At 42.8% G+C, this 16,639-nt stretch overlaps 1 protein-coding gene across 1 annotated transcript in view; it reads left to right on the forward strand.

The window, feature by feature from the left end:
• Window positions 1-16,639, forward strand: part of LOC311105804 (calcium-binding protein 8-like) — a 98,738-nt gene extending 82,099 nt beyond the window's left edge. The window contains exons 6-7 of the mRNA XM_084148004.1: window positions 10,258-10,414; window positions 14,312-16,639. Of these exons, the coding sequence (XP_084004130.1) occupies window positions 10,258-10,414; window positions 14,312-14,439 (285 nt within the window). The 3' untranslated portion in view covers window positions 14,440-16,639. The remainder of the gene's footprint in view (window positions 1-10,257; window positions 10,415-14,311) is intronic.

Raw genomic sequence — 16,639 nt, forward strand, 5'->3', positions numbered from 1 at the left:
TGATATAAAGAATGATAGTAAAAAGCTCTGGAGTACCTTAAATTAAATTATTGGCAAATATTGTTTTCTGTTTTTACTAATGACCTTCCAATGACCTTGAATAAGGCCTGTGTGTCTATGAATGCTGACGACTCAACAGTATACACGTCGGCTACGACAGTAAAATAAATAACTGACACCCTTAACATAGAGCTCCAGTCAGTTTTTGAATGGTGCTAAATATCTAAAAAATTAAAAGCATTGTTTTTGGGGAAAATCCCTCGGTCAACCCAAAACCTCATCTACATCTATTATTGAATAATGTGGAGATTGACCAAGTTGAGGAGACTAAACTATTGGGTGCAACCATAGATAGCAAGCTGTCATGGTCAAAACATATAGACTCAATGGTTGCTAAAATGGGAAGAGGTCTGTCCATGTTAAGGCACTGCTCTTTACATTTAAGTCATTTAGCAGACGCTCTTATCCAGAGCGACTTACAAATTGGTGCATTCAACATATGATAGCCAGTGGGACAACCACCCTATATATATATATATATATATATATATATATATATATATATATATATATACAGTGGGGAGAACAAGTATTTGATACACTGCCGATTTTGCAGGTTTTCCTACTTACAAAGCATGTAGAGGTCTGTAATTTTTATCATAGGTACACTTCAACTGTGAGAGACAGTATCTAAAACAAAAATCCAGAAAATCACATTGTATGATTTTTAAGTAATTCATTTGCATTTTATTGCATGACATAAGTATTTGATACATCAGAAAAGCAGAACTTAATATTTGGTATAGAAACCTTTGTTTGCAATTACAGAGATCATACGTTTCCTGTAGGTCTTGACCAGGTTTGCACACACTGCAGCAGGGATTTTGACCCACTCCTCCATACAGACCTTCTCCAAATCCTTCAGCTGTCGCTGGGCAATACAGACTTTCAGCTCCCTCCAAAGATTTTCTATTGGGTTAAGGTCTGGAGACTGGCTAGGCCACTCCAGGACCTTGAGATGCTTCTTACGGAGCCACTCCTTAGTTGCCCTAGCTGTGTGTTTCGGGTCGTTGTCATGCTGGAAGACCCAGCCACGACCCATCTTCAATGCTCTTACTGAGGGAAGGAGGTTGTTGGCCAAGATCTCGCGATACATGGCCCCATCCATCCTCCCCTCAATACGGTGCAGTCATCCTGTCCCCTTTGCAGAAAAGCATCCCCAAAGAATGATGTTTCCACCTCCATGCTTCACGGTTGGGATGGTGTTCTTGGGGTTGTACTCATCCTTCTTCTTCCTCCAAACACGGCGAGTGGAGTTTAGACCAAAAAGCTCTATTTTTGTCTCATCAGACCACATGCCCTTCTCCCATTCCTCCTCTGGATCATCCAGATGGTCATTGGCAAACTTCAGATGGGCCTGGACATGCGCTGGCTTGAGCAGGGGGACCTTGCGGGCGCTGCAGGATTATAATCCATGACGGCGTAGTGTGTTACTAATGGTTTTCTTTGAGACTGTGGTCCCAGCTCTCTTCAGGTCATTGACCAGGTCCTGCCGTGTAGTTCTGGGCTGATCTCTCACCTTCCTCATGATCATTGATGCCCCACGAGGTGAGATCTTGCATGGAGCCCCAGACCGAGGGTGATTGACCGTCATCTTGAACTTCTTCCATTTTCTAATAATTGCGCCAACAGTTGTTGCCTTCTCACCAAGCTGCTTGCCTATTGTCCTGTAGCCCATCCCAGCCTTGTGCAGGTCTACAATTTTATCCCTGATGTCCTTACACAGCTCTCTGGTCTTGGCCATTGTGGAGAGGTTGGAGTCTGTTTGATTGAGTGTGTGGACAGGTGTCTTTTATACAGGTAACGAGTTCAAACAGGTGCAGTTAACACAGGTAATGAGTGGAAAAACTAACAGGTCTGTGAGAGCCGGAATTCTTACTGGTTGGTAGGTGATCAAATACTTATGTCATGCAATAAAATGCAAATTAATTACTTAAAAATCATACAATGTGATTTTCTGGATTTTTGTTTTAGATTCCGTATCTCACAGTTGAAGTGTACCTATGATAAAAAATTACAGACCTCTACATGCTTTGTAAGTAGGAAAACCTGCAAAATCGGCAGTGTATCAAATACTTGTTCTCCCTACTGTATATATATATGTATATATATTTAAAAAATTGTATATATTTATTTCGTTTTTTAATTGTTGTTTCTATCTTTTCTTTTTTTTTAATATATATATTTTTTTATGGGGGGGCGGGGGGGGGGGGGGGGGGGTAGAATAATTACTGTTATACTATTCCAGGTATTCCTTAAAGAGGTAGGGTTTCAAGTGTCTCCGGAAGGTGGTCAGTGACTCTGCTGTCCTGGCGTCGTGGGGGAGCTTGTTCCACCATTGGGGTGCCAGAGCAGCGAATAGTTTTGACTGGGCTGAGCGGGAACTGTGCTTCCGTAGAGGTAGGAGGGCTAGCAGGCCAGGGGTGGATGAACGTAGTGCCCTCGTTTGGGTGTAGGGTCTGATCAGAGCCTGAAGGTAAGGAGGTGCTGTTCCCCTCACAGCTCCGTAGGCAAGCACCATGGTTTTGTAGTAGATGCGAGCTATAACTGGAAGCCAGTGGAGTGTGCGGAGGAGCGGGGTGACATGAGAGAACTTGGGAAGGTTGAACACTGCAGCGTTCTGGATAAGTTGTAGGGGTTTAATGGCACAGGCAGGGAGCCCAGCCAACAGCGAGTTGCAGTAATCCAGACGGGAGATGACAAGTGCCTGGATTAGGACCTGTGCCGCTTTCTGTGTAAGGTAGGGTCGTACTCTCAGTAGACCAGACAGGTCCTAGTTTTGTCGCACCTGGAATACTGCCCAGTTGTGTTGTCATCTGGGGCAAAGAGGGACATAGGTAAATTGCAGTTGGTCCAGAACAGACGTATTGCACTTAGATGTACATGGAGGACTAATGTCAGTAACATGCATGTCAATATCTCCTGGCTCAAAGTTGAGGAAAGATTGACTGCATCACTATTGGTCTTTGTGCGAGGTGTTGATGTGTTGAAGGTACAGAACTGTCTGTTGAAGCAGTTGGCACACAGTTTGGAGACTCATCAGTACAACACAAGACATGCAAACAAAGGTCTTCACAGTCTGCAGGTCCAGAACAGAGGCTGGGAAACGCACAGTATTAAATAGAGCCATGACTACATGGAACTCTCTGCTACCCCAAGTAAATTAAGCTATAAATAAAAACAGATTAAAAAAACTGAAAGAACACCTTACGGCACAACAGGGACTGTGAAGAGACACAGACATTTTTATATATTTTGTATCGTAATTTGCACGGTATTATGTATTGTATTATGTAGGTGGGTGGCCTTGTACGAGCCTTAGCTTGTGCGAGCCAGAACGGCTCATAAGGCAGCAGACATCTCCTGTTTCTGAAGCGTGAGGCAGAGGCAGGAGATTATGTAGTGTTATGTATATTATGTATATTATGTATTTTATTTGTTGTTTTGTTTTCTGTTTGGACCCCAGGAAGAGAAGCCATAGCCTTGGCAGCAGCTAATTGGGAATCCTAATAAAATACTAAAATACTACTATACCTTGAAGATGGCCAGCACATCCTTCCGACGGCCATATTAACATACTGTATTACTGAGCTGTAAAACAATGTTATTTTGTAACAGATGTTGTCATAACCCTCACAGGGTTCCTATATTTGGGTAACTGTGGTGATAATGGCAAACTTATGGTTGGGTAACCATGGTAATAATGGCACAGAGATGGTTGGGTAACCGTGGTGGTAATGGAACAGTGATGCAGTGTCCCAATGCTTAATGGGTTCTGGAAATTAGATAAGAAACAGTCTGATCCCTGAGGATTGGAAGCCTTTCTAATGGCATGTTAAATGGTAATACTTTACTTAACGCCTTCAGGTATAACCCATTATGATGATGAGTCTTGCCTAGACATTGTTATAACATGTAAGATAAACTTATTTAAGATTATATGTAGTTTCCACCAACCTTGGTTTACATCCTTTCCTGACAATACACATTTATGCAGCCGACAGATTCAATGTTTGTTCGTTTTCTCAACTGAACTACTGCCAAACCCCTGTTGGCCTACTTAGGGTCCCAAGCCGCCATATCCTGCTGCCTGTGATGATGAGAATGCACTGCATTCAGGCAGCCAACTCTCTTCAGGTGCTCATATTTAAGCTGTAACTGCTTTGCATTCCTGTCAGTGTCTGTGTCCCAGCAGAAATATACAGCAGAGAGAGACCAGCACCAGGGTAATGCAGGGAGTACCAGAACAGTCACTGTGACAGAGCTATTGCTGCTACATGAGAACACAGGGACACAGGGACCGGCAAGTAGACAATTAAACATGTAGCCTCGCCAAGCACCACTAGCTGCGGAGACTCACTTACAATGACATCTCAGACACTCAGTAGGTCTCGTCACTGGGCCTAGTGCAGAATAAATAAACATAAGAACTCAGGGGCTGAGGAATTCAAATGCACAGCTTCCATATTTGCTCTCACTCAAACACCTGCAGTTTGAAGGCTAGAGATAACATTGCCATGGATGGAAAAGTATAGTCCCCTGTAGCTCAGTTGGTAGAGCATGGCGTTTGCAACGCCAGGGTTGTGGGTTCATTTCCCACGGGGGGCCAGTATGAAGAAAAAAAAACATGTATGCACTCACTAACTGTAAGTCGCTCTGGATAAGAGCGTCTGCTAAATGACAAACACAAAAAAAAGAGGAGACAGGTAGAGAAAACATTTTGACGGAAGAATATGGGAAAGATACATGTAGTTTTTTTTCTTTGTCTTTCTCTCCCTCTATCTCCCACCATCTCGATTAAATGCCATTTGACTTACTATGGATGCTACAGTAGACATGGATTGTCATTAGCACACTTTGCTCGGTTGTCTGACTACTGTGACTCATTGCAATGGGTTCAGTATTTAGCCCAGGCCGTCATATACATCCTACAGAGCCCGTCTCTTTGGAATTTACTCATGGTCCGGCCTCCTTCCCTCCCCTCTGCTTCTTCCTTCCATCCTCGTAACCACTCACCCCTAAAGGTCACTCACTCTGCCAGGCAGCATATAAATACACACACACACACACACACACAGAGAGAGAGAGAGAGCTAAGGCTGGAAGTTCATAGAAACATTATCACTGTCTTGGAGAATCGTTCATCGTTGTTGAAGTGGTAGCCCTCATGGGTGGAATGTTATTAATATTTTTTCATAATTTCATAATTAATCAACATTATATAAAAAAAAGGCATAAATCTGGTGTTTCTATGTCAAATGGCTTTGTTATATTTCAGTCTTCTGTGATGTACACTGAGTATACCAAAAATTAGGAACACCTTCGTAATATTCAGTACCCCTTTTTGCCCTCAGAAAGCCTCAATTCGTTGGGGCATGGACTCTACAAGGTGTCGAAAGCGTTCCACAGGGATGCTGGCCCATGTTGACTCCAATGCTTCCCACAGTTGTGTCAAGTTGGCTGGATGTCCTTTGGGTGGTGGACAATTCTTGATACATACAGGAAACTGTTGAGCGTTTTAAAAAACAGCAGCGTTGCAGTTCTTGACACAAACCAGTGCGCCTGGCACCTACTACCATACCCTGTTCAAAGGCACATAAATAATTTGTCTTGCCTATTCACCCTCTGAATGGCACACATGCACAATCCATGTCTCAATTGTCTCAAAGCTTAAACATCCTTCTATAGCCTGTCTCCTCCCCTTCATCTACACTAATTAAAGAGGATTTTACAAGTGACATCAATAAGGTATCATAGCTTTCAACTGGATTCACCTGGTCAGTCTATGTCATGGAAAGAGCAGGTGTTAATAATAATAATAAGAATATGCCATTTGGCAGATGCTTTTATCCAAAGCGACTTACAGTCATGTGTGCATACATTGTTCTTAATGTTTTATACACTCAGTGTATATAAAGTGTAATATTGGTATGCAAACTCAAAATGTAATACATTTCAACTCTATATCTGACATGGTACAGGTGTCTTCTTTTTAAAAAACCCATAACCATGTGTGTGAGGTGTATACTTTTGTTTCAAAGTAGATTGGCAAGCTTTACACCACTCCAGCCGACGCTTGGCATTGTGCATGGTGATCTTAGGCTAGTGTGCGGCTGCTCGGCCATGGAAACCCATTTCATGAAGTTCCCGACGAACAGTTCTTGTGCTGACGTTGCTTCCAGAGGCAGTTTGGAACTCGGTAGTTGCAACCGAGGACAGACAAGTTTTATGTGCTGCGCACTTCAGCACTCGGCGGTCCCATTCTGTGAGCTTGTGTGGCCTACCACTTCGTGGCTGAGCCGTTGTTGCTCCTAGATGTTTCCACTTCACAATAACAACACTTACAGTTGACTGGGGCAGCTCTAGCAAGGCGGAAATTTGATGAACTGACGGTGCCACGTTGAAAGTCACTGAGCTCTTTAGTAAGGCCATTCTATTGCCACTGTTTGGCTATGGAGATTGCATGGATGTCTGCTCGATTTTATACACCTGTGGCTGAAATAGCCGAATCCAATAACTTGAAGGGGTGTCCACATACTTTTGTATATATAGTATATGTGTGTCTACGTCTATCAATTGTTTATGGTGGGGCTATGTCTGTAGGTTGTTATGTCTAAGATTTGTCTGAAACTTTGTTCTCCTCTGAGAATGTCTTGGTTGGACCAGGTCTGTCTTGAAAAATAGATATTATCTCAATGAGACTACATGCATAAATAAAGGTGAAATCAAATTAAAATTAAAGAGGGGTAAATTATTCTAGTCATTCACTTTTGTGTCAGCAGCATTAATGCCTCTGTGTTTATTGTTGGCTTTCACTACAAATGCATTCTCAATCATGTTTGACCGATCTCTGCATGTTGTTGAATTGGAACCATCAGATTAATTGTAGGTGATCAAGAGACAGAGAGCAAGTGTAAGGAGGCAGAAACTGGAGGAATACCTGCAAAGCAAAATTGGGAATCTTGCAAGCTTTTGGCATATGGCTCTGGGTGTTATTTGTTGTTATATTGGATTGCTTTGGATAATGGTTAAAAAGCATCAGCCATTCATCAATACCTAAGGTGAGATCAATCACTTTAAGGCTATAACTCTAGTCACTTGCAGTAGCTACTTTCATTAGAGTGAATGTACAGCGGAATGAACTAGAAGAACACACAAGAAGCTAAAATGCAAGAGTTGTTTTCTACCAATGCTGTCTTATTACTTGGGCCTGATTCAATCAGACTTTGAAATAGCATCAATTTTAGTTTATTTCTTTTGAGCACACCTATTTTAGTGCCCCATGTCTGGATTTCCTGTATTGAACTGTGGAGGCTCATCAGAGGAGGAAGTGGAGGACAATCCTCCTCAGTGAATTACATAAAAATAAAAATAGTGAAACATTAAAAAAGTTATCATTTTTAGATAAAACTATACTAAATATATTCAATGCACCAAATAATTGATTACAACACTCTGTTTTGCAATGAAGATCTACAGTAGCCTCAACAGCACTCTGTAGGGTAGCACCATGGTGTAGCCGGAGGACAGCTAGCTTCCGTCCTCCTCTGGTACATTGACTTCAATACAAACCTAAGATGCTCATGGTTCTCACCCGCTTCCATAGACTTACACAGTAATTATGACAACTTCCGGAGGACATCCTCCAACATATCAGAGCTCTTGTAGCATGAACTGCCATGTTGTCCACCCAATCAAAGGATCAGAGAATGAATCTAGTACTGAAAGCATAAGCTACAGCTAGCTAGCACTGCAGTGCATAAAATGTGGTGAATAGTTGACTCAAAGAGAGAGAAGGACAATAGTTGAACAGTTTTGAACATATGAATTTCTTTAGAAATGAATGAGAAGCAAGAGAGAGAGAGAGAGAGAGCTATATTTCGTCATTCTTTTCACTTTCACTTACTTAGCTAGCAAATGCAGCTAGCTAGTTTAGCCTACTCAAACACTCAGCTCAAACAGAGGGATGCTATGTTTGCTAGTTGGTTATGACTATCCAACACTGGAACTCTTCCAAGTGAAGGTAAGCTTTTGGTTTTACTAATTTATTGCCACCGCGGCCCACCGGTGTAACAGCTAAACTGCTTACTGACTGTACACTGTACTGCATGATTGTGTGCACCTACGTTCTGAACTTTCATTCATAGGCTAGGTTGTAGCAACCTCATGACGGGTATAGGAAAAATTAGAGTATCATGTAGTAGCCTAAACCTATCGATGTTACATTGAACTGGGTGAATGGAATATGAATGACAGTCATCCAATATGCTGTAATAGAACAGTTGAAGTCGGATGTTTACATACACTTAGGTTGGAGTCATTAAAACTTGTTTTTCAACCACTCCACAAATTTCTTGTTAACAAACTATAGTTTTGGCAAGTCGGTTAGGACATCTACTTTGTGCATGACACAAGTAATTTTTCCAACAATTGTTTACAGACAGATTATTTCACTTATAATTCACTGTATCACAATTCCAGTGGGTCAGAAGTTTACATAAACTAAGTTGACTGTGCCTTTAAACAGCTTGGAAAATTCCAGAAAATGATGTCATAGCTTTAGAAGATTATGATAGGCTAATTTACATAATTTGAGTCAATTGGAGGTGTACCTGTGGATGTATTTCAAGGCCTACCTTCAAACTCAGTGCCTCTTTGCTTGACATCATTGGATAATCAAAAGAAATCAGCCAAGACCTCAGAAAAAAAATTGTAGACCTCCACAAGGCTGGTTCATCCTTGGGAGCAATTTCCAAACGCCTGAAGGTACCACGTTCATCTGTACAAACAATAATACGCAAGTATAAACAGCATGGGACCACGCAGCCGTCATACCGCTCAGGAAGGAGATGCATTCTGTCTCCTAGAGATGAACGTACTTTGGTGCAAATCAATCCCAGAACAACAGCAAAGGACCTTGTGAAGATGCTGGAGGAAACAGGTACACAAGTATCTATATCCACAGTAAAACGAGTCCTATATCGACATAACCTGAAAGGCCGCTCAGCAAGGAAGAAGCCACTGCTCCAAAACCGCCATAAAAAAGCCAGACTACGGATTGCAACTGCACATGGGGACAAAGATCGTACTTTTTGGAGAAATGTCCTCTGGTCTGATGAAACAAAAATAGAACTGTTTGGCCATAATGACCTTTGTTATGTTTGGAGGAAAAAGGGGGTAACTTGCAAGCCGAAGAACGCCATCCCAACTGTGAAGTACGGGGGTTGCAGCATCATGCTGTGGGGGTGCTTTGCTGCAGGAGGGACTGGTGCACTTCACAAAATAGATGGCATCATGAGGAAGGAAATGTATGTTGATATATTGAAGCAACATCTCAAGACATCAGTCAGGAAGTTAAAGCTTGGTCGCAAATGGGTCTTCCAAATGGACAATGACCCCAAGCATACTTCCAAAGTTGTGGCAAAATGGCTTAAGGACAACAAAGTCAAAGTATTGGAGTGGCCATCACAAAGCCCTGACCTCAATCCTATAGAAAATGTGTGGGCAGAACTGAAAAAGCGTGTGCGAGCATGGAGGCCTACAAACCTGACTCAGTTACACCAGCTCTGTCAGGGGGAATGGGCCAAAATTCACCCAACTTATTGTGGGAAGCTTGTGGAAGGCTACCCGACACGTTTGACCCAAGTTAAACAATTTAAAGGCAATGCTACCAAATACTAATTGAGTGTATGTACACTTCTGACCCAGTGGGAATGTGATGAAAGAAATAAAAGTTTAAATATATAATTCTCTCTACTATTATTCTGACATTTCACATTCTTAAAATAAAGTGGTAATCCTAACTGACCTAAGACAGGGAATTTTTACTAGGATTAAATGTCAGGAATTGTGAAAAACTAGATTTAAATGTATTTGGCTAAGGTGTATATAAAATTCAGACTTCAACTGTATTATTGTCCTCCATCATCTTAAACGGCACCGACCGCCACTGGTATTGAAGTATGGTACATAAATAATTGCATGATTTGCATCCATCAGACAAAACGTACCTCTGTAGAGTAATCAATACTATTTTACACCTTTTGTAAAAACTAAAACTAATAATAAGAAATATACAATTGATTTGGGAACCTACATTCCAGTCCCCCTATGTCTATGTAGCAAAGGAAAGTTTGTTGTTTGCTTTCCCTCTCTTCAAAAGTTTACCTCTTTTCCTTCCCTTTCCTCCCCCCTGCAGTTTGACATGCAGCGCATCACCCTTGAGGAGCTGAAACACATCCTGTTCCATGCCTTCAGAGACCATCTGACCATGAAGGACATCGAGAACATCATCATCAACGAGGAGGAGAGCCTCAATGAGAGCTCGGGACACTGTCAGGCAGACTTTGAAGGAAGTGAGTTGAGTAGATTCTGTAGTTTGTGGAGAGGGGGATGGGGTGTGTGTGAGAGAGAGAGAGAGAGAGGAGAGAGAGAGAGAGAGAGAGAGAGAGAGAGAGAGAGAGAGAGAGGAGAGAGAGAGAGAGAGAGAGAGAGAGAGAGAGAGAGAGAGAGAGAGAGAGAGAGAGAGAGAGAGAGAGAGAGAGAGAGAGAGAGAGAGAGAGAGAGAGAGAGAGAGAGAGAGAGAGAGAGAGAGAGAGAGAGAGAGAGAGAGAGAGAGAGAGAGAGAGAGAGAGAGAGAGAGAGAGAGAGAGAGAGAGGAGAGAGAGAGAGAGAGAGAGAGAGCTGTCATTGGCGGGGCAGAGCGCGCTGCACGCCTGTCCTCCTGTCAGGACGGATCTGACTCCACCTATCAGGATCCATTACTGTCAAAGACTCCACCTGCTGATTTATTGATTGAAGGTGTTTATGGTGTAGGAAGTCATGTGGTCCCCTGGGCTATAGCTAGCAGTGATGGAATATGCATAGCCTGGCTCTGCAAAAATGTGTCTTCAGAAAGTTATGAATACCGCAACAGCAGAGAAGGGTGTTTAGGTTGATATGAATCTTTATTTTCTGTTTGTTATTGGGTTATTATATTTTAAGTAGAAATTTGGCACCAATATTGAATTTTAAAAGCCTGCTATATTAATTGAAGCGCCCTTTAATATAGACCACATGGAGAATTCAATAAATCAGATTTATGATATGAATAAAGGCTTGCCAAAGTGCCAAACTTCACCATTTTGACATGTCCCTCCGTCAACCCTGTGTCACTTCTAGGAAGATTTCAAACCACTTAATCCAAAAATGTCTCCAAGTTTCACCATCATTTTAAAGCCCTAGTTATTTTTGTTGACATAGGCATTTCTGAACATATCTTTTTATTTCATGTGATTAGTGATTAATTTACTCCTGTCCTTAATTTTAAGGTCAACCATGTTACGTGAACTACACTCTTGTTTTAATATGGTCAAACTTTTAAAACATGTTTTTTCAAAGGCAACATTGAACGTGTAATAGTCAAATCATAGTGTAAAAGCAGGTGAGCTGGTTCTACTCTTTTTGGCAATTTTCTGGTGTTTTGTGGTGGAAAACTGAGCAGGTTGAGTATAACACGTCAACCCTGTTACCCACAGATAGACATGCTGGAAATGTTTTAGCAATTTCATTGTTTTGGTTCAGCTTGCATTCAATTACCACTCCCTGTTGCACACAACAAGCTTCCATTCCCCCATTCACAATGGGATTTATGGCTAATTTAAGATGAAATCGTCAACCTGTTACATTTACATTTGTGGATGAACGCAATGCCCTCGTTTGGGTGTAGGGACTGATCAGAGCCTGAAGGTACGGAGGTGCCGTTCCCCTCACAGCTCCGTAGGCAAGCACCATGGTCTTGTAGCAGATGCGAGCTTCAACTGGAAGCCAGTGGAGTGTGCGGAGGAGCGGGGTGACGTGAGAGAACTTGGGAAGGTTGAACACCAGACGGGCTGCGGCATTCTGGATGAGTTGTAGGGGTTTAATGGCATAGGCAGGGAGCCCAGCTAACAGCGAGTTGCAGTAATCCAGACGGGAGATGACAAGTGTCTGGATTAGGACCTGTGCCGCTTCCTGTGTAAGGCAGGGTCGTACTCTCCGAATGTTGTAGAGCATGAACCTACAGGATCGGGTCACCGCCTTGATGTTAGCGGAGAACGACAGGGTGTTGTCCAGGGTCAACCGAAGGCTCTTTGCACTCTGGGAGGAGGACACAACGGAGTTGTCAACCGTGATGGCAAGATCATGGAACAGGCAGTCCTTCCCCGGGAGGAAGAGCAGCTCCGTCTTGCCGAGGTTCAGCTTGAGGTGGTGATCCGTCATCCACACTGATATGTCTGCCAGACATGCAGAGATGCGATTCGCCACCTGGTTATCAGAAGGGGGAAAGGAGAAGATTAGTTGTGTGTCGTCTGCGTAGCAATGATAGGAGAGGCCATGTGAGGATATGACAGAGCCAAGTGACTTGGTGTATAGCGAGAATAGGAGAGGGCCTAGAACTGAGCCCTGGGGGACACCAGTGGTGAGAGCACGTGGTGCGGAGACAGATTCTCGCCACGCCACTTGGTAGGAGTGACCTGTCAGGTAGGATGCAATCCAAGAGTGAGCCGCGCCGGAGATGCCCAACTCGGAGAGGGTGGAGAGGAGGATCAACCTTGTCAACCTTGTTACTTTATTTGGCATTTAATAGGCACTTACTATAGTCTAGTTTTAAATGTAACCTCTTGAGATGGGAAAACATGTTTTTTATTAAATTGAACATGTGCTCTTTTTGACAGAATGTTAAAATTAGGTGAAATCCAAAGTATTTTTTGACCAAGTTGCAATTCTCAAAAGGCACCGAATTGTTGGAATGATCCTATTATGTCCGTAGTGAAGATGATACAACAGTTGAATGTCAGGAGCAGGAGACCAGAGTTCCGATTAATACTAACACAACAAACATTTGAACATTTCCCCTGAGATCCTTTGAGTACAACTACTCACACCTTCCCCAGTAAGCTGTTGGTTCTGTAGCCTTTCAGGTTAGAGCCAAAATAGACACCCAGAGGTCATTCCATTCTTAATGTCCCTCTGTGGCAGTCTGAGACACACTGCACCTTGTGAAACTGGAAAGGCTGTGTGATGCTGTAGAGCCAAAATGGCCTGTCATGGTAAATTTACTGATGTAGGAATGGCAACAGACAGCAGGCCTGGACATGTATTGTAAGGTGCTTTATCAGAGTATTAAAACCGGAGGGTGAGACTGAGAGAATACAATGTGTCCTCTGTGTTTATGGGATGTTTCAACTGGGTTTGTGACTGGGAGTTCCAGTTAGCACCACTACGGGATAAATCACAAAGGGAAAGGGAATATCAGGCCCCAAGGTCTAAATGAACAGTACCTGCTATTGAGGAACACTTGAATGTGTTCTGACCTATATAAATAAATACTTGATCTCACTGTAGGGCACAATTGATTGTGTTATCATACACTGCTTCATGATACAGATATGACAAATCTATACATTTTAGCTCATTTTGATTACGCATTTTATGGAAGAAAACTGTTATTGTTAACTTTTGTGTCAGTAGGGATGATTTCAGTGCTTTTTGACATCAGAGTTATAAATAGCTTGTGAGTGAGAGAGTGAGATGTAAAGGGAGTCGGGGGCGAGCTACACAGGACTCTGTACCTGCAGGTCATTGGGCCAGCCCACCTAATTACCACGGTTACCATGGCTCCGTAACCCAGCTCTGCTGTTTCCAGGTCACTGATTGGCCAGGGGGAGGGAGACTTGCTGACTTACCATTCCATGCCGGAGGTAGACTGAACCGGATAATGATATCACAGCCTGAAGTTGGCTTGGCTTTCAAGCTGTGTGTGTGTGTGTTGTGCGTGTGCGTGTGTGTGTGTGTTTGTTGTGTGTGTGCATATCTGTCCATATCTACTGTATATGTGTCAGTTATATTTTCATCCCGGGTCCCACTGTGCTGCGGACACAAACACAAACACATCATGTGACAGAGAGCAGAGCCTCAGCTTCTGCACACTCTCCCTGCCACTCACTCACTCCCTCCTTTCCTTTCTTCCATCCCTCGTTCATTCACTTACTCACTCACTTTCCGACACTATATGATTCAGAAGAGAGCCTGGTGCAGTTTGTTCAATAGTCATTTCTCCCCATCAACACTGCTGAAAATGACTTGCTTTCTCTTTCTCCTTTTCTTACAACAGAGAATGGCAAAAATGTGATGTGCCAGCTTGAACTGGATTTGGTAATAAACCTCTATGCATCTTTCTCTTTCTTGCTTTCTCTCTCTTTCTCCCTTCCCTCCTTTCTCTCTTCTATTAGTCCATTCTAAAAATAAGAACCGGCAGACTTGCGTGAGGAAGAGTCTGATCTGCGCCTTCGCCATGGCCTTCATCATCAGTGTCATGCTCATCGCGGCCAATCAAATGCTGCGGAACGGCCTGGAGTAGCCACACTCGGCCACGCCCACTGTGAGCGGGAAAAACAAACCTGCATGTGCATGATGACAGTGGGTGAGGTCATTTCCTGTTTCTTTAGAAAGAAAAAAACGACTTCAAAAATGCCTCACTGATGTTGACAAAAAAACGAAAAACACTGACTGATAAACTACCTGATTTTTCTGAGTGGATAACAGTCCGACGTCCAACGACACTGAGAAGCCAGCATGAGGAGTCCAGCGAGATCCCTCATAACCCCATTACTCTGGCAGGGACATTCAAGGGCTGACATTCGCTTACTCTGCTGTCTCTATTCCCTAATGCAATAAAAACACAAGTACAGGAGTTCAGTACTCTTCTTGCCTCAGAAGGTGGATTGAGACAGGCCCTCAGTGTATCTGTATAAGGCAGCATCCTTGTGGATTGAGACATACCCACAATTGTATCTGTGTTAGAGAGATTGGAGCTGTGCCTCCTGCAGTGCAGAGAGCCAGACTGGCTACTCACACTCGCTCTTACGCACACATATATGCATGTACTTCCACACACACACACAAACACACAAACACACACACACACACACACACACACACACAAACAAACACTTAAATAATTGGCCTGTTAATCTAATTTCCTGAGGGCGGGTGGAAGCCAGCTCACTACTGCAGCATACAGTAAGGCTGTTGTAGGACGGGTGTTTAAGCTGTTCTAGAAGCTTTCATCCAGAGTTCAGGAGTGCAATCGGTGGATATTACTGTGCCCAATATTTTCCCTATATGTAAAATTGAAAAATGTCTCACTGTCACTGTCTCTGTGTACATTCCCAATGCTAAACAGAACAGTGTTTGAAAGACCATAGCTGTGGAAAGTGTGGGCTGTACTGTACCTATGATCTAATTCCTCTTGAGGTAGGTAGGTCTGAACTCCTGTATTGTATTGACTCTCATGGTAATATTTAAACCACCTTCAGTTTTGCTGAGGACTGCTTGTAATAGCTACAGTACTGCATGCGATCAAGTCAATGTCGATATGTAAATATGTATGTAACCCATGTTGTTGTTGTCTAAGTGTATTGGGTGACGGTGTTCTATTCTGTATGTGCATGATTGTTGGTACACTCTGCTCTAGCAGATTTAGAGGTGGAGGAAAGGAGAGAGCACTGTGAAACGTCTGCTAAATGACTAAAATGTAAATGTAAATGTGAAACCAGAGGCTGCTGCCTTCCACATCACAATACACAGGCAGACAGACAGACACACAGCTCTCTATATTCCCCTCACCCTCTGGCCAAAGCCATAGAATTCACTAGAGATGTACTGACTGAAGAACACTAAATGGATGTTGTTGTTTTCTGTTACAAATATGTATTTTCGGTAGGAACAGTCCATCCTTTGTGTATGTTGTTGGGTTCCTTCACCCACCCTTTTGAATTTCCATCTATCCCCATGAGCAGAACGGAGAGAAGAATCACAGACTGGTGCAAGAGCCCCATCTAGAGGTTTGCTCCAGAATTCTGATATTTTTTGTAACACAATGTGCTCTCCTAGCTCTGGTCCAGGGCGTTAGTGTAGCCTGCAAACCCTGGTAAAAACGGTGTGCAGGTGAGGTTGGAAGCCCAAAAGGGCTTGTATGAAAACCACACCACAAATATAAGTACAAAAAAATAAGTTTGTTCAATCAGTTAAACAAAGCATAATAATTATAATTGTACATGATATACTCAATATACAAGAAAAAACATGTTTGATTATGTGTGTGTGTGTGCATGTGTGTGTGAGTGTGAGAGTTAGGCTACATGGAGGGGATTATTGGGTAGTTTGGTTAATCAGGCTGACCCCCAGTCTTCGCTTGAAGTTATTGAGGGATGATGAGGTTTTGGCAATGTGAAGATAAGAATTCCAGAGTATGGTACCTCTGTATCTGATAGAGAATTGACTATGTGAGGTGCGGCAGTGGGGAGGGTGAAGGTTATCGCAGTGTCTTGTGTTATATAGATGGATTTCAGAATTAACCTGGATGAATCCATTGAAGGGTTAAGGTAAACTGTCTGGGAGGTATGAGTATGTGTAGATGAATGTGCATAATTGGCATACATTAATGTCGTAAATAGACAAGATATTGAGTTTCTTAAATAAAGGTGCAGATGGAGCCAGGTAATTAGAGGAGGTGGCTAGTCTTGCAAATGTATTTTCTATGATGAGTAATTTGTGTA

The sequence above is a fragment of the Coregonus lavaretus genome (genome assembly GCF_964263955.1).
Source record: "Coregonus lavaretus genome assembly, chromosome: 30".
Taxonomy (NCBI): Eukaryota; Metazoa; Chordata; class Actinopteri; order Salmoniformes; family Salmonidae; genus Coregonus; species Coregonus lavaretus.